At 35.6% G+C, this 23,068-nt stretch overlaps 1 protein-coding gene across 9 annotated transcripts; it reads left to right on the top strand.

Moving 5' to 3' along the window:
• Window positions 1-873: 873 nt before the first annotated feature.
• Window positions 874-22,848, top strand: LOC103986658 (putative ion channel POLLUX-like 2). 9 transcript variants are annotated; one of them, XM_065155732.1, is made up of 24 exons: window positions 876-1,852; window positions 4,315-4,391; window positions 5,857-5,993; window positions 7,409-7,683; window positions 8,299-8,370; window positions 11,818-11,893; window positions 12,027-12,145; window positions 12,250-12,404; window positions 12,513-12,617; window positions 14,791-14,877; window positions 16,712-16,796; window positions 17,186-17,333; window positions 18,584-18,660; window positions 18,752-18,832; window positions 19,952-20,140; window positions 20,222-20,335; window positions 20,685-20,777; window positions 20,889-21,015; window positions 21,078-21,154; window positions 21,776-21,823; window positions 21,899-21,968; window positions 22,077-22,150; window positions 22,370-22,480; window positions 22,563-22,848. In XM_065155732.1, exons 5-24 carry the CDS (start codon window positions 8,323-8,325, stop codon window positions 22,662-22,664), a joined length of 1,986 nt encoding a protein of 661 aa, XP_065011804.1. In that variant the 5' UTR covers window positions 876-1,852; window positions 4,315-4,391; window positions 5,857-5,993; window positions 7,409-7,683; window positions 8,299-8,322; the 3' UTR covers window positions 22,665-22,848. The 9 variants fall into 9 exon arrangements, 8 of the variants coding, with proteins under 8 accessions (XP_065011801.1, XP_065011800.1, XP_065011804.1 ...); XM_065155726.1 differs by having other exon boundaries at window positions 879-1,852; window positions 12,047-12,145; XM_065155728.1 differs by lacking the exon at window positions 22,563-22,848 and having other exon boundaries at window positions 875-1,852; window positions 12,047-12,145; window positions 22,309-22,387.
• The last annotated feature ends 220 nt before the right edge of the window (window positions 22,849-23,068 follow it).

Here is a 23,068-nt window from a genome sequence, read left to right as displayed (position 1 = left end):
CACCATACTCCCTAACACGCACGCTCTGGCACCGACCACCGAGTCCGCGAGGGATCGGCAGCGTGCTTTCCGAGCGCCTTCTCCTCCACTTCTTCCTCCTCCTCTCTCACATCCTTCTCGGTTTCCTTCTGTGGACACAGTCGTCCTCGCCCACACTCCCTCTCTACCACCTCCTTCAGAATGCTAAAACCGTGAGATGGCGGGCCCACCAAAATGCCCAATCCAACATCTGGTGCAAACCGGAGTACGTCTTAGAGTGTGCTCATTGTTTAATTGCCGGCTCACTCTTAACTCGTGGTCTCGCTCTCTCTCTCTCGTGTGCACGCACGCGCCTGCGCTTAATCGAGCAGCAGCATCCCATGCAGTGGAAGGTGTACTAGTTTAATACAATCTGTGTACGTGGAGGGTGATGGGTACTCCATATCATTGATCAAGACAAATCAACGATTCAAGTACGAGTCGAGTGGGAGTAGGTGGCAAGCAACGAGAAGGTTCGAGCCTGATTTCAGGTTAACGCTGAAGTACTAAATCTAATACAATTAATTCTCATGTCAAACTTGACTTATTGTCTTCTTTTAATTTCAGGTCGAATTGGCTATATAATTAAAATATTAATAAACTGAAAATACATTACAATATCAACTCTATCAAATAAGAATAACACCTTAATGACACGTGATCAATATCTAAATACCATAGAGTCAATAATCCACACCCTAATGTCACATAGTTGAGTGGATTAAACATTATCTAATATTATCCACATTCTAATTCTCTGAATTATATTGACTTCCATATTAAAAATGATATTATCGTGAATGCTGTCGACATAGTTTTATAGGATTCGAGAAAAGCTGAAATAGCGCCCCTGTTTTCGATTTGTTCTCACGCAGGCCCCTATTATCCCTAATCCTCAAAAGATCCTTCGTTCCCTTCCTCGTCGCCGCCCGCCCCTGCTGCTCCGCTCGTCGCCGCGAGATCCGCCCTTCCCCATCCCACTGCGACTCTCTCGCGACGCTCGCCGCTGCCCCTTGTGCCACCGGCTACAGAAATGCAGCCGAACGTCTGCGTCTCCGCCGCCCCACGAAGCAGAGGAAGGGAGTGGGGTGACCTACGGCGGGGCCGACGCCTCCTCAAGCGGTTCGCCGCCATTGATCTCCATCCCTGCTTGAGCTGACGACTTCTTATGTCGATCGTTCTCGAGGTTGTCGTCAGCCCTGTCGTAGGCCACCCCCCTCCCTTCATCTGCTTCATTGGGCGGCGGAGGCGTAGGTACGGGTTGCCTTTTTTTGTCGGCAACGACACAAGGGGCAATAGTGGGCGTCGCGAGGGAGATGCAAAGGGAAGGCGCCATCGCACGACAGGTAAGGGCTCGTGCACGCGGAGGTGAGGGCCGCGACAGGGAAGGGCGGACATCACGACGATGAGCGGGAGAGCAGGGACGGAGGCGACGGGCGGCGTCGGCGAGGAAGGGTATTTTAGGGATTACAGAAAATAGGGCCGTATATGAAAGGTGAGGGGTGCAAAAAAGACCAATTCCATATATATATATATATATATATATATATATATATATATTATTACTGCCCACCGGCAATATAAGTCAATGGGCCAACGGGGCATCCCATCGCTCCCATCTGCTGTAAGTTATACGAGAGATCGACAGGGAGTGAGAGGCCATTCTGTTCCGTTCCCTTCTATAGCAAATCCTCTTCACTGAATCAGACCATAGACTCGGGAAGTGAAGGCAGAAGGAGATGGGGTCTCAGCTGCGGTGGCCCGTGACGTGCTCATGGCCATCCCTTCGCCCTCTTCCCCGAACCCTCCCGACCTGCGCTATTCGTCGTTGCAGGTTACGATCTTCTTGCTCTTCCTAAGACTTGTCGAGGATCTTTCTCTGGAAATGGATTTTGATGGTTGGGGCGGCGGCCAACGATGTCCGTGTATTCCGTTCCTTCGCTTGGTCGACGACTGCTTCATTCTTCTCGCGGAAAGATTTTCTCTTCGATCTTATGTCTTGTCAAGATAGGATGCGACCGGTCTCTCCAATCTGAAGTCGTGTTTTTACGCTTTTCTAGATTCTTTTGGAGAATCTTTATTCGGTTTGGGGCTTTGCGATGGATTTTTGATGCGGTGGTCAGTTGTATCTATGTGTTTTGTTCCTTGACTTGGTTAACGGTTAGTTTAGTTTTCCTGATCTTCGTGAGTTGCTACGAAAGAGAACGATCGGTTTCTTGAATCTAAAGCTATGTTGATTTGATCACCGATGAAGGTTTCTGTCAACTGTTTGTTTCTTTCTACCAATTCCAAATTCTTTGTGGGTTGATAATAATGATTAGGAATAAATGTGAAGGAGTCGATGAAGTCATTGGGATGGACGTTAATATTGGAAAGGCTTTTTTTTTTTTTTTCTTCTGTTGAGTGTGATGTTTACCTGCACCCATGGATTGCTTTTTTCTGTTGCTCTTAAAAGTTCGGCCCTTAGTTAATACTGTCCTATATTGGATAATTAGTTCTTTGAATACTGTTGTGGACACGTGGTTTATATTGACTGGATCTAATTGGTGGATGGTAATTGTATCTTTGAGCAGTCTTTACAAAAGTTATATTTCTTTATGCATAATGCTATTTCAGATGGGTGTCCGCACTCAGTCACATGTATTATCATCTAAAGACAATATTAATTAACTTCTTGTTGCAAGTTATGGTTGCACAGAGAAATCTCATGTTTTTTTCCATAACATTTATGTTAAAGCTTTTAACTAATATCTCACTAATGATATTGAGGCAGTGCGTCTTTCTTTCGAACTAGGAAAAGTTGATCATGATAGAGAAACACTAAGGTGAGGAGGATCAACAACTAACAGATTTTGTCTAGATTTAATGGTGTAATTTCCACTATTGTGCAGAATTTAGAACTCATAGCTTGACCTACAACCTTATTTGTTGGTATGATAATGTTTTGGAAGAAGCCAACTGAATGCTTCTTATGACAAAAATAAATCACAAGGAAAAACTGATAAAAATAGCTTGACAAGCTTAAATGCGTGAGAAAATTGGTAAGTAGATTAAGATCATGATTGTTTGAGAAAAGTCGGTGAGAGAGTTATAACAGCTTAATGGCTGCAGCAGGAGGCCTTCTTATGTCACTGACCACTGCAAGACATTTGTTAGAGGCCGATGATCCTAGATGTTTCTTAAGACTTAGAAGACCCTTCCCAACCAAGTCAACTAGAGCTTTTGTAAAAATATGACTTATTGTGCTTGGCTTGTATTGGTCAACATTCTCGCAATGTGATTGGCTTGTATTGGTCAGCATGTGACCCTTGTCATCAGTTGTGTCTTATTGTGCTGTTGGCGAAAAGATAGTCCGTGTTCAAAACCATTGAAAAGCGTAGTCCGTGATACTTGGTGAGAGTCTATATTAGGTAGTAACTATTGACTTTGCCAGAACAATTGTCTGGTCTCACTGTAAAATTTATCATAACTTAGGATTGTACATGTGGAGAGTTGGAACTTGTAATATTACAAATTAGAAGTTTAAATGTGGAAAATTGTCTGTGTGATTTGGACATGGTTGCAAGAATCTCTGATGCACTTGTAAGGCAAGATGAGTCAATATAGATGATGGGATTGGATGAGAGAAAGATAGAAAAAAGAAAACTTGGTCATCAATTTAAGGATAGATGCCATTCCTTTTGATTGTTCATTGACATCAGCCTCAATAGAGCTAAACTTCAGCAAGGAATAGACAAACTGATATTAATTGGGAATAATAGTCTCTTGTTATCATCATAATCAGAGAAGTTATCTTTGATTCTAAAGTCTAAGCTGCATCTGTGACCATACTCTGTCTCCAAAGTCTAGGCTGCATTTGAGGCCATGGTAGTTTGAGGAAACAAAGTTATTAAAAATGGCATACAGTTCTGCTTCTTTTTTGCTTGATGTAGTAGCTTGAGTGTATCGTCTAATCTTATGTGCCTAGTCATTGACTGACTATCAAAAGCAATTTGGGTAGAGAATTCTGATCTTCTTTTCTCACTTGCCATTGGTGATTCACCATTGCTTCAATACTTAAGATTAGGACTATCCGTTCCTCTACTAGGAGCCACTGACACCTATCAATTATTTTATTTGATCAAATCATAAGTTTATATATACAGTAAAATCTTTTTGTTCTTTAAGTTGATGCATTTTAATAATTAGGTTAGATAGTCAGTTGATGCAGTACAAGACTACCAGTCTCCTTTCTTTTATGGAATATTCTTGTTGCTTGTTGTGTAACTCTGTAATAACATGCAGTCTCACTAACAGGAATTCTCTCCATTTTCAATGTCATTGCACACAATCCTCAGTGACATGTGCCAGCTATTTACAAAAGTACTCTTCAGGTGTGCTCCATATCTTTTACTCACTGAGAACATTGTGACCTTATTATATAGGATTTCTTCTAGTCTTGTCATTTATCTTCAATATTTTAAAAATGGATGGAAACATCCGTTTGATAATTATACTTGATCATGCCGTTTTCACATTTATGAAAGATGTTACATGGAAACATATTTTCTTTAACAATTAGATGTGCCCATGCTGACACTGATGTTCATGACAAAACGTGAATATATACTTATAGTATGGCTTTATATATCTAATATGTTTGTAAAAGTTATTGGTAGAAGATATATGTCTTATTGTGATCCAGTGACCTTAAATATTAAGCATGGTAGGAAATTGTAATTCTCAACTTATATGGTCCATCAGTTTCTCTCTTCTTTTGGACCAAATCCTATTTACATTATTGTGCTCCATTTACCCTGTACTTTGTTATTTTTCATGTTCACCTTTCTATTAAACATAGTGTATTCCGCTCATACATCATTGATGTCAACATAGTTCTGTGATTTATCTTCCACATCATGTCTATTTCTACCAGGCACACATTTGAGATTTATGCAGATGGGCTATTATAACAAGCAAAAATACCTTATATTCTGTGTTTCTAAAAAAGTGTCATATTTTGTGTCTTTCTAGAATAGTGTTATCTTAATATCCCTTAGATCTGTCAAAAAATTGGAGGCTCTGTTCATAATGATGTTTTATATATAGGCGTTTGTCTTTAAGAATTTGTGCTTTACAAACTGTATATACTAAACATGCATGGTTAAGTGCAAAAGTTATTTTTTTCGTTCCTAATTATGTTTGTGCCAACTCGTGATTTTAAACTGTAAATAGGAAACATGCATGGTTAAATGCAAAACCTACTTTTTTCTGTCATGACATGTGAACAGTTTAAGCTGTTAGGCCTATCAGAGAACTGCGGATTATCGAGTTCCCAGAATTATTGCTCTTCTTTAATGTTTGGCCTTAAAAGTACAACAAGAAATTTAATTCTTCCTGCATGCAGAATGACCTAGCTTTCATGGAAAACACTTGCTTGCTTAATTGGCTTGCCTTAGAAGTTAGAATCTTACTACTAGCTTTTAATAGGTTGAGATTGTGTTGAGAGCAATCTTAAAATTCATTCAGATGTTCAATGATGAAGACTCTAATATATATCTTTTCTCCTTGGTGTTAATGAGAGGTTTATATGTTGAGAAAATGAGCTTATACACAATCTCATCCATGTGTTAATGCAAAGGTTGAATATGTTTTCGTGTTAATGCATTTGATCTTTGATATTTATGGCTTCTTGGATGGATATAAAGAACACAAACCGTTTATATTAAACTGACTCCATATATGGAGGATGTTCTTGTTATTTACTTAAACATCCAAAATTAAAATATAGTGACAGTTGATGAAACTAATTTGTGTTCATTTTTTGGTATTAAAACTCCCTGTTTCTTTTTCTCCCAGGAAAAACAATGGCCAAGTCAGCAACAAGATTGGATAACATACGGACTCTCAGTTTGCACATCTTGCGTTTTAGATCACTCATCACCAACTCTGCAAATAACACTAGCAAGAATATCATCTTTGATAAAAACTATATTGTAATGCTTACTTAATTACACCTACTTTTGCCTCCTGATATGTGTGCATTTTGCTTTGGTTCAATAATTTTGTTGCTGGATGATTGTGATGGCAATTTTATGCTTATTTCAATTTTCAGTAAGCTATGCAGGTGCTTATTATATTCCCTAATTCAATGATGCCACTACTAGAACCCATATATTGAGTCAATGGTGTACTGAAGAATTTGGCTTGTTTCATTGGTGATGTGAAATAGTAATCTCATACTTTCAAATTTCAATATCTGCTACTTGGTGACTGTGAGAACAATTCATAATTACGTGATTAAAGGAGAAGATTAGACTGAAGCTTTAACTGGCTATTCAGTGGGACTGTTTACTGCAAATCCTCATCATATGCTTCATCATTATCCTCATCATACAAGGGAATCCTGGCAACATTTAGGCTTAATTTTCTGTTTGTTCTTTCTTTTCTTTTACCTTTATGTGATATGTATCTGAGTTCTTTGTGGTCTTGAATACCTTGTATTAGGTGGTTTTCATACTGTAAGACTGAATGTGATGGGAACCAACTATATGAAGCCCTAGAAAAGTCGGGAACTTGAAGTTCTCTCGGTGATAGTATCTTGAACTCCGTAGATCTTCACCGATATAAGTTTGTTCACTTTTTCCTACAATTTGGCAATGGAGTAGTGGTTGCTTGTCTTACGATAACAAAACTTCCAACATGTGGACAAGAGAAGGGGGAACAATATCTCGGAGTCTCAGACAATAATAATATTTTATTAATTAGACCAAAATTTTGCAGTAACTTGATATAAGATGAACTTAAAGGACTTGAAGAGTTTATTGACAATGATAATAGCCAGTTTTTAATAATAAGCGGCTTTTCATTTGTTGATGAGTTGATGACTCATGACTGACAGATGTTGGCCCTACTAAAAGAACTTTATTGTTAAGCTTCACGTCATTAGTCTTTAATATCTTTATTTGTGCATCAAATTGTTTTTGTTATTGTTATGTTGTGAGCCATTTAAATCTAATATCTTCGTTTGTACAACAATTTGTACTTTTAATCTACGAATAATTCTCAGAAATGATTCTCTGATGAGAATAAGTTTTTTTTTTCAGAACAGTGGAAGAAATCATTTTGTCAAGAATCATGGATATTATTCATAGTCAGAAACTCAGAATATCTTAATGCTATCGAACCACTTCTAAACACTTGATGTGCGGTGTGTAAATTTCACAATCAAACATGTACATTATGATTATGGAACAAATTTATATCAGAAGCATTTTATGATTTTTAGTTCTGTATATATTTACTTTGGATAGTAATTGTGAAACAAGTTTGTACCAAAAGCATGTTACAATTCCTAATTGTAGTTCCATCTGTTCTATTTTCTAAGCTTGTTTGTCTAAACATTTTGCAGGTTTTTCAAGTTAAAGTACTTTTACGCTGCGTATCATTCTACTTTTTGTCCAGATTGGCATGGTCAAATACTATTCATTTAGTATTGAGGACAATTTGTACATTACCATGGTGTGGCAGTACCTTGCCTTTTGCTTGTTTGTCCAACTCTAGCTCTATAAACAAACCCATTCCTCTTCAGTTAAACGTATCTTTTCCATCATTCCAAGAACTTAAATGGAGTATTGCTCGACTTTATTATTTATTCAACATCCAGCTTGAACGAAATATTGGCATGTAAGTCTAGTAGCAGGATATTTCTACTAGCAAGTTACCATTAACTTCTGAATTGTCCTTTTCATACTTTTTTGCTGTTGACTAGCAAGTATACTTTAATTCTATACTATTAAGTGCCACTAAGGGAGCTCTAAATCATCTTTACTATATTGCCAAACAAGAATTGCTACTTTTTTGTGGCATGGGGGCAATGCATTTCTGGCATAATGTGGTTCCCTGTATGCTGGTCAAAACACCCTTGTGCCTAAGAACACTAATTTGTTTTTGCAACCTAAAAACACAATATAAAACTTGGCCTAATCATATGTCAGCACTCTTACACGATTTGAAATGACATGCCTTGATACATCTGGTGTGGTGCATCTTGATTCAGGCTGGTACATACCAAAATGACATGTTGATCCTTGTTGCCACTAGGAGCTTTTTTTTATTCAACTATGTATTAATAAAAGTGAAACTATATATACCACTTTCCAGCATGTTACAAATTTACACGATGAATCATCTACACTAGGTTTTTCTTGTTGAAGTAGTGGACTTTATAAAACTTTTACTAACGAGTTAAATCTAGAACCATTTTCTCTTATCTGCTACTCATATTACTTGTAATTGTAGGTTTTTTGTGGTATTACTTGTGGCATGTTTCTCATTCGTTATGATTGGAGGCATCCTATTCTACAAATTCAGGTTATCGTATATATTTTCATCTGGTCCTTGTCATCTTACCCTAGATGTTCTGTTGCTTTATTGTCTCTTATTGCCTTGATATTTATGTTGTCTTTCTTCTACATAGAGCAAATTTATGTCAAGAGTAGAATATGTTTTCTGTTGCATGTACTCATTCCAGAACTCATGCAAGTGTAATATTCCATTTAGTTTCATGGCTTGATTGTTGGACCATACTGAAGGTCTGTTGGTTCACTAACATATGTTTATTGGAAAGCTGAAGTTGTGTCCTGCAGATTGTAAAAAGATGACTCCATTGTAAACCAATTTATTGCATTTTGTGTGCTATGTAGCAAACTTGATTTTGTTTGTTCTCAATTTTTGTAGTAGGAATCATTTTGTGATTATAAATTCCTCAACAACTTGAAGGTCTGAAACTCAATAAGATACTTGCAGATTTTGGCCATTTGTATCGATCAAATTCTTCGGTGGCCTCCCTCCTATATCAGCCAAGATTATCCTTTTTTGAAATCATTACATCGGTGGCCCCAACAGTAGAAAAATGAAATGTGTTATCTTTTGGAAAAAAAAATAATATTGACCAACTACTCCATATTGATGGAAGACAATTTGCCTCAGCATTTATCTGAATAGTTGCATCGCAACTTGAATAACATTGCTCTTTGAATGAGAGTAACCGAGTATATGAAAGAAAAAGGATTATACGAGAATCCAGAGATAACATGGATTTATTGAGAAAGTACTCCGATTCTAGAGGGTATAGGCCAAGACCCTTCATTTACATATTTATAAAATTAAATTACTAATACATTTGTAAAGCTCATTATTAATATTTTTTTCCTACTCTTAAGTCCTAATAAAATAGGATGCTCAAATACAAAAAATACTCAAGGGACATGACTTCCTGTTTTAGAAAATTTGGAAGCCCATAAAAATTCACATGTAAAGAGACCTTTTGAACTCTCAATACTCAAAGTCAAACGGCTAAATAACTTTACTTAAGCCATATGATACCTGAAGTTGGATGTCTTAATATCAATGTGATTCAGATAGGACTTTAAAAACAACCACATGATAATGAAAATACATCCAAAAACTATAGGAAAAATAAAAGACCGAACCTTGACTGGATGACGCAACCCTGACTTAAATTAGCTTAACCCAGAACTTAAAATTGTCCTACACCAGTTAATTTTATTGTGTTCTTGTCCTAAGGATCTTTCTTCTGTCAATGTCTATTATCAACAAATGAAGCACTACCAGTTGAATTCCTGTACTCTGGATCAGTGCTCATGTGTTCTGGAGGATTGAGGATTGGCTGCATTTGTGATTTTGCTCCACTGTAGTTTTAGTATGGGATCTTCCTTTTTTATTTGATTTCCCATCCCATTCTCCTTTTCAGTTAGTCTGGAAGCATTACTTCAAGTTGTACAATTCGAGGAACTTGTAGGATTTGCATTAGTTTTGTCAGTATGATTGAAGTGTGGCATGTTCAGTTTGCCGGTTGTGCACCATGGTCCATAGCTCTTTCTATTTTCTTTAGGTAGGTCATAAGTTTTTGTATCTGACCTTGTTTTTGATCTATTAAATACATGGGAATGGATTGGAAGAAGGATCAATGAGAGGCTAACAATAGGCTTGTGGTGTGAGACTGTGGAATATGTTATTGTTATTACAGAAGTGAACAAGAATATAGATCATATGAAGTATAAGTGATAGAGAAAGTTGGAGGTTTGGAATTAGTTTGTGAGTTAGGACCAAGTTTACGATATAATATTAAATCTGTGATGGACAATTATATTTTATAGAAAATCATGATTGCCACAACTCCTAATCAGTTATATTTTATGGACCAAAATGATAGCGGATGAGTGTACGATAGAAAGAGAATTAGAAGAGAAAAGAAAGTTAACAGATTAGAGCAAGAAGACCCAGTTAGAGAGGAGACACCTAGGCCTTTGACCAACCATATCTAATCAATTAAGAAAAGTTGTGTTACCCGATATTTGTAATTCTCCATCTCCTAATCCCAACTATATAAGAATCTGAAACAAGCAAAAAGATTTTTTTTTTCTAATTTAGGAATCATGGAAGCCCAAGATCTCAAAGGGACTACAATAACTGGCTAAACTCAAATAATGATAGAATCACTTTCTTAACCAAACCATGGTTTCAAATACCGGTGGGTATAGTAGGTGTGGACTATGAATCACCTGTTTGTTTACCTATCTGACCATGGACTTGTAGCAGATCATAAGGTCCAACACCAGCCGATAGAATGTTTCATTACATTTTAGTGACACTAAATGGTGCATATCTGTTATCTCACTAGTCCAGTATCGATTGGTATTAGTTTTCTATTGGTTTTTCGAGTAATTCAGGTGGTACACATTGATATAAGGCTCGATATACCATATACCAGTGCCGTAGAGGTTTCAGTATTGAGATCAGTAATGAAACGAGATCTAAATTCTTGAATTATGCTATACCTAAACTGACTCCTGTCACTGAAATAACTTAAAACAGGGGTCTGGAAATATCATAAAATAATAACCTAGAATATATGGTTACTTTAAATTGCTTGCTAAGTTGCTATATACTTATGGGATACTTGTTAGGTATAATGGTTGTAAGATATTTTCTTGGATACATCTTAAAAACTTCCTTGAGATGTTTTACTTTTTAGGTAACTATTAAAAAAATACATGTTAGATTATGGTTTATGTCATTGAGTTTAAGCATCAGATTATGAATTTTGATGATAATTGTTTATCATTGAGTTCTTAATCTCTTTTCTACATTCTAGACATGTTTTATTGCTATAAATATTTTCTTTCATGATTTATAGTTATGCACTGCCAGAGCATTACTTGTTCAACTTTGTCATGTATAATTTTTAATTTAACTTATTTTTTATTATGATATCTGTGTTCTTTATTTTATTTTCTTGTCATAACTACATAGTCCTAAGCTGTAACATGTCATGTCAGTATCTTGTTCCTTTAACCACACTTCATTGATGACTGCTAAAATAAATGGCTAAAAGTTCATTTTTAAAACTGCAGAAAATGGGAAAGCCCAATCACTCAGTGTGACTTGATCTCAAACATAAATTACCTATTGTTGATCCCACTAAAAACATGCCCGGAACCACTCAGCCTGTCATTGACTTTAAATTTTTAAATAAATATTTTATATTTCAAAGTTGTCTATAAATACTTTTCTTCATTCTAAACTGCATCTCCTGTACTTATGGTTGTTAAATTTGCTTCTAAGATAATGTCAGTTTTTGAATTCTTTTTTTTTTTTCTTGACAAGCTAGTGTTCTGCTTGCTTAGATGTTCATTGAGATCAGCTTTATGCCTTTATCAGTTGTTGATTATCAGTACCTGCTTCAGCTGCTATCCTAGACATCTCTGTATAACTATTTGTGATCTGCTTATTTAGGAACAAGGATCAGTCTTTGGAAGATTGTTTTTGGGAAGCTTGGGCATGCCTTTGTACATCTTCTACTCATTTAAGAGTATGATCAAGTATCATAGCAACAAACTGATATTCTTTGGATGTTTTATGTTTTATCCCCAAGTTATCATAACTCATACATTTACCCTTTTTTTTTGTAACATGGTGGTAAATGATAATGGTCTAAAATTTAGGCTGTTATGTTGTTTGGCAGCAAAAAACTCGTGTTGAACGTATTCTTGGTCTTGTCCTTGCTATCTGGGGAATATTATTCTATTCCCGATTATTAAGTACAATGACTGAACAGTTTCGAGTAAGTTTTTCTTAAGAATTTTACTTTTATTTTTTAAAAATGCAAAGTGTAAGGTGTACCATTTCAAGCTAAGAACATATTCCTGCACCAATATATGCTGGCAGAACAACATGCAAAAGATTAGAGAAGGAGCACAGTTGCAAGTTATGGAAAAGGATCATATTATTATCTGTGGAGTAAACAGTCATCTGACTTTTATACTAAAGCAGCTTAATAAATTTCATGAGTCTGCCATTCGCTTAGGTACAGCCACAGTGAGGTAATATTATTTGCCTGTCAATGTACTCCATCTTAGAGATGTGTCCTTGGGAGTTGGGACATTACTCCTAAGTCCTAACACCATATTGAACACATTACATATCTGTAGGAAGCAAAGAATTCTTCTGTTGTCTGACCTTCCAAGGAAGCAGATAGAAAAACTCGGTGATAGCATCACCAAAGATTTGGACCATATTGATCTCCTGACTAAAAGGTGCAATATTGCTACTGAATTTTCGATGATATGTTTATCAAATATTATAAAACTTCAGCTTCATTAGAAATCAAGGATGATTCTTTACTTGCAATGTCCTTTTCTTTCTCCTGATTAATCACTTCTTATATGTATGCAACTGCTGCTTTGTACTCTCGTTTTGGTTTAATGAGAGCATATATTAAATCTTTGCTTAAAATTGATGTCAAATAAATTTGACATCTACATGCGTATTCTATTTAACAGTAACCAACCTTTATGGCGAAACATAATGGATCCTCAAATGCAGATTTGTCTTGTTACCACCCAATAACTCTTTGGTCATCATATCTTATCAGTGTTACTTAATGTTCTCTCTTTCACGCCATCACTACTTCAAAGCTTGGTCTAATGTGTTGGCAAGTGTTCATATCATATAGTACACAAGGGGTTCCTTAAAGATTGAAGTACTTGCAAGTTGCAAGAATAAAGATATATTCTGTCAATATTGGTATTGTGTGTCTGTGTGTTGATGCATTTCGCTCAAAATGTACCATGCAACCAGTTCATGTCATACCACTTACCGGAGACAAAAAAGAGCAATGAGTGCCAAACCAGTGAACCATGACCATGCAACCAATTGATATTATACCTGTTGCTGGAAATAAGAAAAAAAATATTTGAGTGCCAAACTGCTGTGGCCCATGCATACTTCTTGTCAGTACAGAAACCTGAGCAGCAGTGAAACTTCTTTACTTTGGTGGTCAATTAAAAACCATCTAAGCCTTCCTTTCTTTTGCATTCGTCACTGGTATATTGTCCAAGGATGTGAACCGAACCATGCCCGTTCAAAATATCTATCAAAATCCAACCCAATTTCTTTCTTCATCTTATCTTTCTACCACTATCTTCCATGGTGCTCATTTCTCCTCCACTTCTCTCATTGATGTAACCTTCTCTCATCTTATTGGGTGCCCGAGAAACAGACAATTTAAATTTTTTATAAATTGATTTTTTGCCCTTTCATTGACAACATAATCAGCAGGAAGATGATGTTATGTTGAACTTTTGTACGATATCAGTTGTTGGCTAATGTGGGCATGATACATGCGAAAATGGTGCCTTGAATAGAAGTATTATAGTTGGCTAATTGGATGATTTACAAACTAAGCAATGGAAGGAAAGTAATAACACGATTCTGATAAGTTTTTGCTTTTGTATGAAACTCTAACTGTGTGAGATGCCTTTTCAAAGTCTAATTTGATGACCAACATCTGAATTGCATTTGTGTGACTGAAGCAGATAATCTCATGCACTGCCCATAAATTATCTCGTGATTGATCTTCCTTTGTTTACAGCATTCTGAGCTGATGAGCTTTTGCAATATTTTCATCAACTATTATGCCAGCAGCTTTGCAAAAATTTTGAAAATGCAGTTGAGCAAACTTCTGGAGCAGTAGTCTCATAATGCATCTTTGCATTCAGCATCAGGGCAGTACTGGGATGCTCCATCTGTCCATCATATTTTTACTTAGTCTTATACACACCTCTTGCATAATAGAGAGGTACCATATCTTCAGTTCCACACTAGGTTTGTTTCAGTTCTTTGTAAGAAAGGTAAAATTGCTGATCCATATCAGATGAATATAGGATGAAGATCCATGTGAATTACCTCTAAAAGTGATAATTTATTTTAAAATTACCAATGTATGCTTTAGATCTCTGCATTATTAGGAAGTTTATATCATTTTTTTGGCTTCTGATACCATTGTTAGTTTGTTACCAAACAACACTATGTGGAAGCCTAGGAGGATTATGTTTGGATTATAACACTTAAGGTTCTGAATATTGTATCGTACCAATATACTGATCAGCTATTGGTACGGTACATACCGAGCTGCACCGAACGTATCAACATATGATACACTAAGATGTACTGATGTACTGCTCATACCGGTCTTCTATCGGACTGGTATGTACCGCTCATACCGAGTGATACGGTACAGTATCGCAAACCATGATAACACTACAGACATATGAAATGGTTGATAATTACTCTGTTTACTTTACAAAACCAGATATATTGACAATGATGCTGAATGTCATCCTGTAAACTTTATTTCATTAAAGTCATTAGCTTCTTCATAATATATTTCCTTTATTGTAATGTTTTTAGAAAATGTTGTCATTGCAGTTGCAGTCTAAGCTTGACAAAATCTTTTGAAAGAGCAGCAGTAGACAAGGCACGTTCCATAATTATTTTGCCAACGAAGAATGATCGGTTAGTATAACTTATAATTCTACTTATTCAAAATTATCAGGCTTTTCAATGAAAAAAATATTGTAATCAGAATTATTTAAGTCATCTTACCAAATTGTCTAAGACATTTATTTTTATGCTACAAGAAGAAATAGGTTGAGTAATTAATGCATTGTTGGTAAGTTGGAAGTAGCACCAGCCACCAATTAATGATAAATGGATGAAAATTGTTTTGATTTGGAATTGTCAATGCATAGTTAAGGTGATATTCATACCACCATATAACATAAGACACAAGGGTATGTCCATGTCATAGCCAGAGTCAACCCTGATGGTTCATCTTTTATTTTGTTGATTGACTGGATAGAAAGCATTTTGTTTCCACTGACTTAAAAATGGATTTCATCTAGTCCATGACTCCATGCAGTATTTTCTCCAAGGGTGACTTGTTTATGAGTTCCGGTGCAATTTTAAAGTAAGATGTGCATTACATGTGGTGAGGTCTAGTAAACTGTAGTTGCTGGTTTTATGAGAGGAGATCAAAGACAGCGGCAATTGTGTTGTGAGTCTAGGGACATTGAAGTATGTATTCCCTGATAGCTAAATGGTCCATAGTTGTGTTACGGGTTATGGCAAGAATCTTTCCTTGCGATTACTGGTATAGGACACCACTTGGCTTGAATCTTCAAGTTGGATTTTACACAAAAAGTTGCTTGCATATACTAACATTTTGTTTTGGTTTTACACAAACTGTTTTGAATTAACAGTTTTTGTTGAATAACATTTTGTTATTCAACAGTTGCTGGCAATTTGGTGTGGCAATTGCATATGAAGTTGCGAGTTGTCATATGGATCTCTTACGGAAGTCAGTGTAAACTCAAAATAGTCAAATCAAACAATGTTGTTGGAAACTGTAATATGTTTTCCTATAAATGACATAGCTAGAAATTTTCATTTAATTTTGACATCAAGAATGCTTGATCTTTTCGTGATATTCTGATGCTTGCTGTTTTCATAGTCTTGTTTTCTATGCCACAATGATAAGGGGAATCCATAACTAGGATCAAGAATTGTGCTCACTAACAACTCATAGTCTGTTATAATTGTTTTGACTTTTGAGAACTTTGCAATTCTAAGTAAGATTCATGTGAAATTTGTCAATGATATATTGGCCAGATGCAACTAATATGCAATAAACAAAATGCAGAACCCTTTTTTCATATGATGGCTTGCATACTGGAATAATACTAAGAAATCAGAAATATAGCACAAATAGTTGTTGATTATCCTATGAAAGACCTATGAGGTCTTATGAGATAAAAAACGGTGCATATTCTGGTTCTCGTAAAACTGACTTAGTTATGAGATGGAAAATGATGCTCATAAAATTGACTTAGGTGTCTTATCTGATTGGTTAGTGTATTGTTGCACAAGTGATCACAAGTGATGAGTCTCATGTTCTTGTCCACGTGTGGGTGACATACACTGTAATAAGAATCCAATATAAAAAAATTGACTTAGGTGTGTTGAGCTTGTCCGGGTACACGATTGCAACATTTTTCAAGCATCATGGGCATGCATTTCAGGGGATACATTGCAGCATCTGAATTTATGCTAAAAAATATTATTGCATCTATAGATGTTCACAAAGATTTCTTTCAGTTACATTTTTTGAGAATACTCTATGTTAACACACCAGTAGCATATTAGACTTTAACAATGCTGATTGTTATGTGGACTATTTCACTGCCAGTAGTTCCAAGTGATTTCATCCTAATCTACATGGAATTTCGTCTTAGTTCTTTTCTAATGCTTTACATGTTGATAATTTGCTTATTGAAGTTAATATAATCAGGTATGAAGTTGACACAGATGCATTTCTCTCATTGATAGCTCTTCAGCCTCTTCCCAATGTGGCATCTGTCCCTACCATAGTGGAGGTATATTATTTGTGCAGCTGAAAAATTTTATTTTTAAAAAGCAATTAATTGAAATTTTATGTTGCTAACAGAGAACAACCTCTTGATTTTTTAGTTCTTATGTTAGTTTAGTTTCTGAATTTCTGTAACATCGAGAAGTTAGTGCTCCAACATATGCTAATAAAAGTCCACTTCGATAGGAAACATAAAATGTTGAAATGATGGTGATAAGATCCAACAAGTTTCCTTCCTTGCCAGATTATTCAGGTTGTGGGGCATGATAACCTTGACATTGTCTGTGATAAAATCACACTAGCATTTCTTGCCATAATCTGGAATTTTGCTTGAGTCAGTGCTTATTTATTTATATTCGAAGTTGTGACCTTGACAATTATTTTTTCTGAATGTAGGCTTCCAGCTCTACTACATCTGAACTTCTTAAGTCAATCACAGGCCTGAATGTGCAGCCAGTTGAGATGGTTGCTTCCAAATTATTTGTTCAGTGTTCTCGGCAAAAGGGTCTCCTCAAAGTTTACAGACACTTGCTTAATTATCGAAGTAATTTTTTCCCTAACTGCATGATAATAATTGAGATCGACTAAAGAAAGAAGTGCTATTATTAGTGCAATAAAAATTAAAAAAAATGTTTTTATGCATTAGAAACTCTGCTTGTCAAACTGATTGCAAGATGTTCTTCTGTAAAATATTCTAAAATACCATATTTATGATGAAAATTTTTTATCCATATATTCTGTTAGGAAGCATTTATATGGTCATATATTTTATTTTGTTAAGTAAAGTATTACTTAAATGAACTTAATATAGTTATAAGTTATAATTCACTTATATGTTTTTTTAATGGCATATCTGTTTTTTTTTTAGCAGAATGTAGTAGCAAATGCCATATTCTGAAATGTTGAAGTTTCTTCTTGTTTTCATCCTTAAACTGTTAATATTGTTGATAACCATTTGCCACATTGGCATGTCCATTAAGTTGCTTCCTAGTTAAGCCTTCTACTTAATTTTCATTTCTTCCGTTTAATAAGATTACAAGCATGTAGCTCGCAAGATTATTTCTCATTATACAGTTAATACAGTCACCATCTCTTGTTTGATTGATTTTAGATGGTTTGCCATGTCAAAAATTTTTCTTGCTTGTAAGATGTTTGCTTTTAGTATTAAGAAACTAATCATTTCCTTGCTAAATCATTTTGGTCTTTGAAGTGATTTACAAATGTATCCGAGTTATTCTGGTACAAAATATTAAAGACAATGTATTATAATTCCAGATATTGACAATAAAGAAACCTTCTTTTGTACAAATGAAAATTGATGTCTTTTAGAGACATGATCTAGTAAAGGCTTTGCTTCTCTTTTTATCCCATAAAATGTTACATGACTTCTATTTGTCCTTGAAGCTTCATAATCTATCCATTATTCTCTGCATTAATTCATACTGGGCCTATTTTGGATTACAATTTGATAATTCTTAATGTCTGTTACAGTAAGTCTATATGAAAATGATCATGCTTGAACTAGAAATCCGGAGGATTAATGAGCTAGTAGATATCAAAGTCCCAGATTCATATACATCCTAAACTTTTTTGATTGCATGTTTTAACTATAAAATTTGGGGATTTGGTAGTTGATGGGTTTGATGTCCTCAAAATTGATCGACGGGGTGTCCAAATAAGATTATGAAGATAACATCTTTTCATTAAATAAATGGAATTCTTTTATGATTTTAGTAATGACAGTGGATTTCCTTACCTCCATGGAGTCTTGATGTTTGTTTTCCTTGCTTACAGAAAATGTGTTCAACCTTTGTAGCTTTTCATGTCTAATAGACTCCAAGTACAAGTATGCAAGACAAGCCATCCAGGAGGTAGAACTAAAAAAAATTATAAAATGCTTTTTTCTTCTGTAGATTCTGAGGTATAGTATTTATCTAATCATTTTTTTTTTACTTTCTCCAGGCAGTGGTGTGTGGCCTCTTTAGATCTGGAAAAATATATTTTCACCCAAATGATGATGAAGTGATTACACAAACAGACAAAGTATGGAACTATGGATATCCTTTGATACTACTGAACATCATATTAATTCATGCTTCTCTAGACATCAATCGTACAACAATGTCAATAAAGACTAACTGAATAATTTGTGTTCACCCATTGGCGGATGGTAGTAGAAGTGTAGAACTATGATAATTTTCTTCCAATTTATACTTCCACTGGAAAGGTTTCATCACACTAGTATTTGCTGCTAGACAGGGAAAAATTGTACTAAGTGTTATGTACATGAAGTGTTTTCCTACTACTAGGAGGCAGCAAGGCCATGCATCGAAGTTACTTATTATTCAAACATGATATTTATTTAATAATTGCCCTAGAGCATGAGCCTTGGCACCAAGATAAGGTTGTTCTTTTCCATCTGGGTCACTAGCGTTTTAGTTATAGGAACAAGCCAAGGGGAACAAACTTTTGACTTGCAGGAGTACAGGATGCTCATTAGCTGTGCTGCCCGTTTTGTATGATTCCCATCCCACAAGGATCCAAGATTTATGTTCAATTAGCCAGTAGGAACTTACTAGGGAACATGCAGAAAATAAGAAAGGCTTTACAGATTTGCTAGGTATATTGAGATAAAAGAATAAATGAAACTGATTAAGTACATGGTCAATATAAAACAAAGTTGATACTTGATACAAAGAAGGGCATGATCTTTTATGTTTCTACATGATGCCTAATGATTGTTTAGACGTTTTCTAGTGGTTCATCGAAACTATCACCTTCTTAATATAATTTATCAAATCTTATGAGTAAGTTTTTTGAGTTTATGCTTGTTGGTTAGTCATAACCACCAATTTCTCATATACTCTAATTAATCTGGTCACAACCTAGATGATCCATATTTGTAATGTTTAAATCATAGGACCAAACAAATTTTCTACATAAGGCCATCTAGCTAGAATAATGGATCAAAATTGGCAGGGCAATCAGTCATGATAATAAACCAAGCATTGTTATGCTTTTTAAATAAGTATTTTGTTAATTACAAATGTAGTAGGTGTTTTTCAGTTGGTAACATTCCTAGACCTTTATCATAACACGATTCACAAACAGTTTCCTTGTTTGCTATGCTTTTTTGTCTCCTAACTTTTATTTCAATCATAGCTGCTTCTTATAGCTCCTGTTTATGGGAAAAAAATGCCACAAATGTTGCTCCCGGATGCATCAAATTTGCAGCATACTTCAAATTATCAAAATCTAGAATGCTCAGAAACTGAAGTTTGCTTTGACACCAAGATTAGGAAATCAAGGCTCGAAAATATAGTAAAACGCCCTTCAAAATCAAGTTCCAAGGTATGACGGTAGTCAAATGGCTTTACAACAGTATTTTAGAAGATCATTCATTGCTTTTGACAAGTTCCAAACTTTGTGCAGACTAGTGATTGGCATCTTGGACCACGAGAGTGCATATTCATGATTGGATGGCGACCAAGAGTTGCTGATATGATTCGAGAATATGATTATTACCTTGGACCTGGTAGTACATTGGTCTGTTCCAAATACTTGGAAATTAATGCAAGTGTTATTTTCACATGACTATATAAACTTTAGAGAAGATAAGAAAGCATTTTTTTCACATGACTTTACATAGCACTTGAGAAACATTTACACGAATATTGTACAAGGTTATCTAGAAAGCTGTTGACCCAATTCCTTGCATTTGACCGTGCTATTTCTGTTCCTTTATTGAGCACTTACCTAAATAAACTAGAATAATGTTGGTTAACTTCCAAAAGATTCTTTTCATATCATTTGCAAATCTAATATATCTGGGAATTAGTGAATAAATATTTGAAATGAATTTTTAGTCATGGAAAATGCATACTGAATTTTGTAGGAAATATTGTCAGAAGCTTCCATCAGTGATAGGAACAGTATAGTGAACCCTGTGCTCCAAAGCCAATTAAAGAATGTCAAAGTTTCTCACAGGGTATCTCTCTATATATACATATTTAAGCATATCGTGTACTGTATTAGTGTGTTTGTCTGCATGTTTGTCTTGCTCTAACAGGCTGTTGGTTTGTGATGATGTTATGCATAGATGGGCAATCCCATGTATTATGAAACACTGAAGGAAGCTATATTAAATATTAGGAATTCTTCGTTGAAGGGGGATGATGTCCCTCTATCAATTGTTGTGATATCTGACAAAGAATGGCTTGCTGGAGGTAATTTCTATATTAATGCCCATTTTCAAAGTATATACTCAATTGACATATCTTCTTCACAGATCCATCCCAAGCAGATAAACAAACAACTTATTCCCTTCTTCTTGCTGAAATTATTTGCAAAAAACATGGGATAAAGGTTTGCTTGTTCACTATTGAAGAATTCCAGTTATTTGTGCCAGTGCATTTAATAAATTTGCTCTTCTGGACTTTTTATAGCATGCAGCATCTGATTAATTACCTACTGCATAAGATTTGTGTTACAAATTGTCTCCATACACCAGCACTCTTATATCTATTTCTGTTTTAAAAAACAGCACTCAATTAGTTCTTGAGATCATTTATTTGTTATTTTGGTTCTTTGAAAACATTTGGTTCTAGACCATGCAGCACAGGTTAAGCATGGATAAATATTGTGGAGCAACTTGTGAGAGAATTTCAGTTGCAAATCTTTATAACATTTATCTTTTTATTTCCTCTAATTATCTATATTGGTTCATAGGAGCCATATCAGAAAATTGCTGTAGATTTTGGCCTTCTTGTAAACTTTACAACAATAAGAAATTTACTGGTTGATTTCGGTTCCTGCTCCACTTCCAGACAAAATGAGAATCTGAGAAAGCATAGATCATCCATGTGCTCCCTTTTCTCCATTTGTGTTATTCTTCTTTCATATCGAATTAAATTTTGTTCTACTGCATTTGTTTGCTTTTCAAATTCCACTTCATAACTTGAATTCTCACACTCTTCTTTTTTTCAGGTGGAAAACCTAGTTGCTGAAATTGTTGATACAAGACTTGGGAAACAAGTAATTCTCTAACTTCATTAGCTACCCAAAGAATAAGGAATAACAATTTTATGAATCGTTTCATCTTCTGTGTAGATTTCAAGAATAAGACCATCCCTTTCATTTATTGGTGCTGAGGAAGTGATGAGCCTTGTAACTGCTCAAGGTATCCCTTTTTTTTCTTTTAAAGTTTCGTCACTTTTGGTTATGTTTGCAGACACCATCCCTACTGTTTATAAACTAAATAAAGCACACCCTGCCTTCTGGATGGCAGTGGCAGAAAGCGCTGAGCTGAATGAGGTTTGGAAAGACATCCTTAATGCTGAAGGAGATGAGATATATCTGAAGGTATTTTCTTATCTTCTTTAATTCCAGTCTCAATTGGTTGCATTCATTCTAATCTCAGGAGTTTCATTGTATTTGCCAAATTCTGCAACTGGAACATTTGTTCATAATGGGCCTGGATCAAACTTCATTATGAATGATTGTGGTTGGAGACGGGCCAGGCCATTACCAGTGTGTTGTTCAAGTAAATATTGTCTGAAACACATTATACCTCGCCAACAGGATATAAGCTTCTACATGAAGGAAGGTGAGACGCCATCTTTCTTGGAGCTATCTGAAAGAGCAATCCTACGCCGAGAAGTTGCAATAGGTTATGTGAAAGGAAACAAGCAGGTAGTTTATTTGTACTGCCTACCCACACAGTTTCACTATCACTAATTTGGATGCCATGTTAACTTCCTCCACATTATGTTAGGTTATAAATCCAAGAAACAAGACGGAACCTCTTTTCCTGGAGAAGACAGATTTGCTTATTGTAATCTCCGAGCTTGAAGGCGAACAACCGCTCATTGTGTAAAACGTTTCTTTTTCTTTGGAGTATATATTATATGGCAGTGAAGTTGGAAGATCTTCTGTTCATGGTCGTAGTGGTGGGTTGTTATGTGCAAGGATGATCGTCCACCTTTTGTGGCAATCAAAAGTATCAATATCGAAAGACAAATCTGTGCTCTGAAATCCTAGAGCATTCTGGTTATGCAGCAGCAGCTGGATTTCACAATCTGTATATTCTACATCCTTTGCTTTCTTTTGCTAGTTATGGCTTCTGTGCAGCTGGGATCGCTTCCTTGTTCTTCTTGAGAAGTGCAACACACTAACCCACTTCAACCAGATCTTGGCCCCGGTAAAGAGGCTCTGCAGTTCCTCACCCCGAGTACTCGACTCGCGAGATCAGTTTTGTCTCTCCCCAGTCCAGAGGTTTTG

The sequence above is a fragment of the Musa acuminata genome, chromosome BXJ3-6 (genome assembly GCF_036884655.1).
Source record: "Musa acuminata AAA Group cultivar baxijiao chromosome BXJ3-6, Cavendish_Baxijiao_AAA, whole genome shotgun sequence".
Classification (NCBI taxonomy): Eukaryota; Viridiplantae; Streptophyta; class Magnoliopsida; order Zingiberales; family Musaceae; genus Musa; species Musa acuminata.
This window is presented reverse-complemented; position numbering and strand designations above follow the sequence as displayed.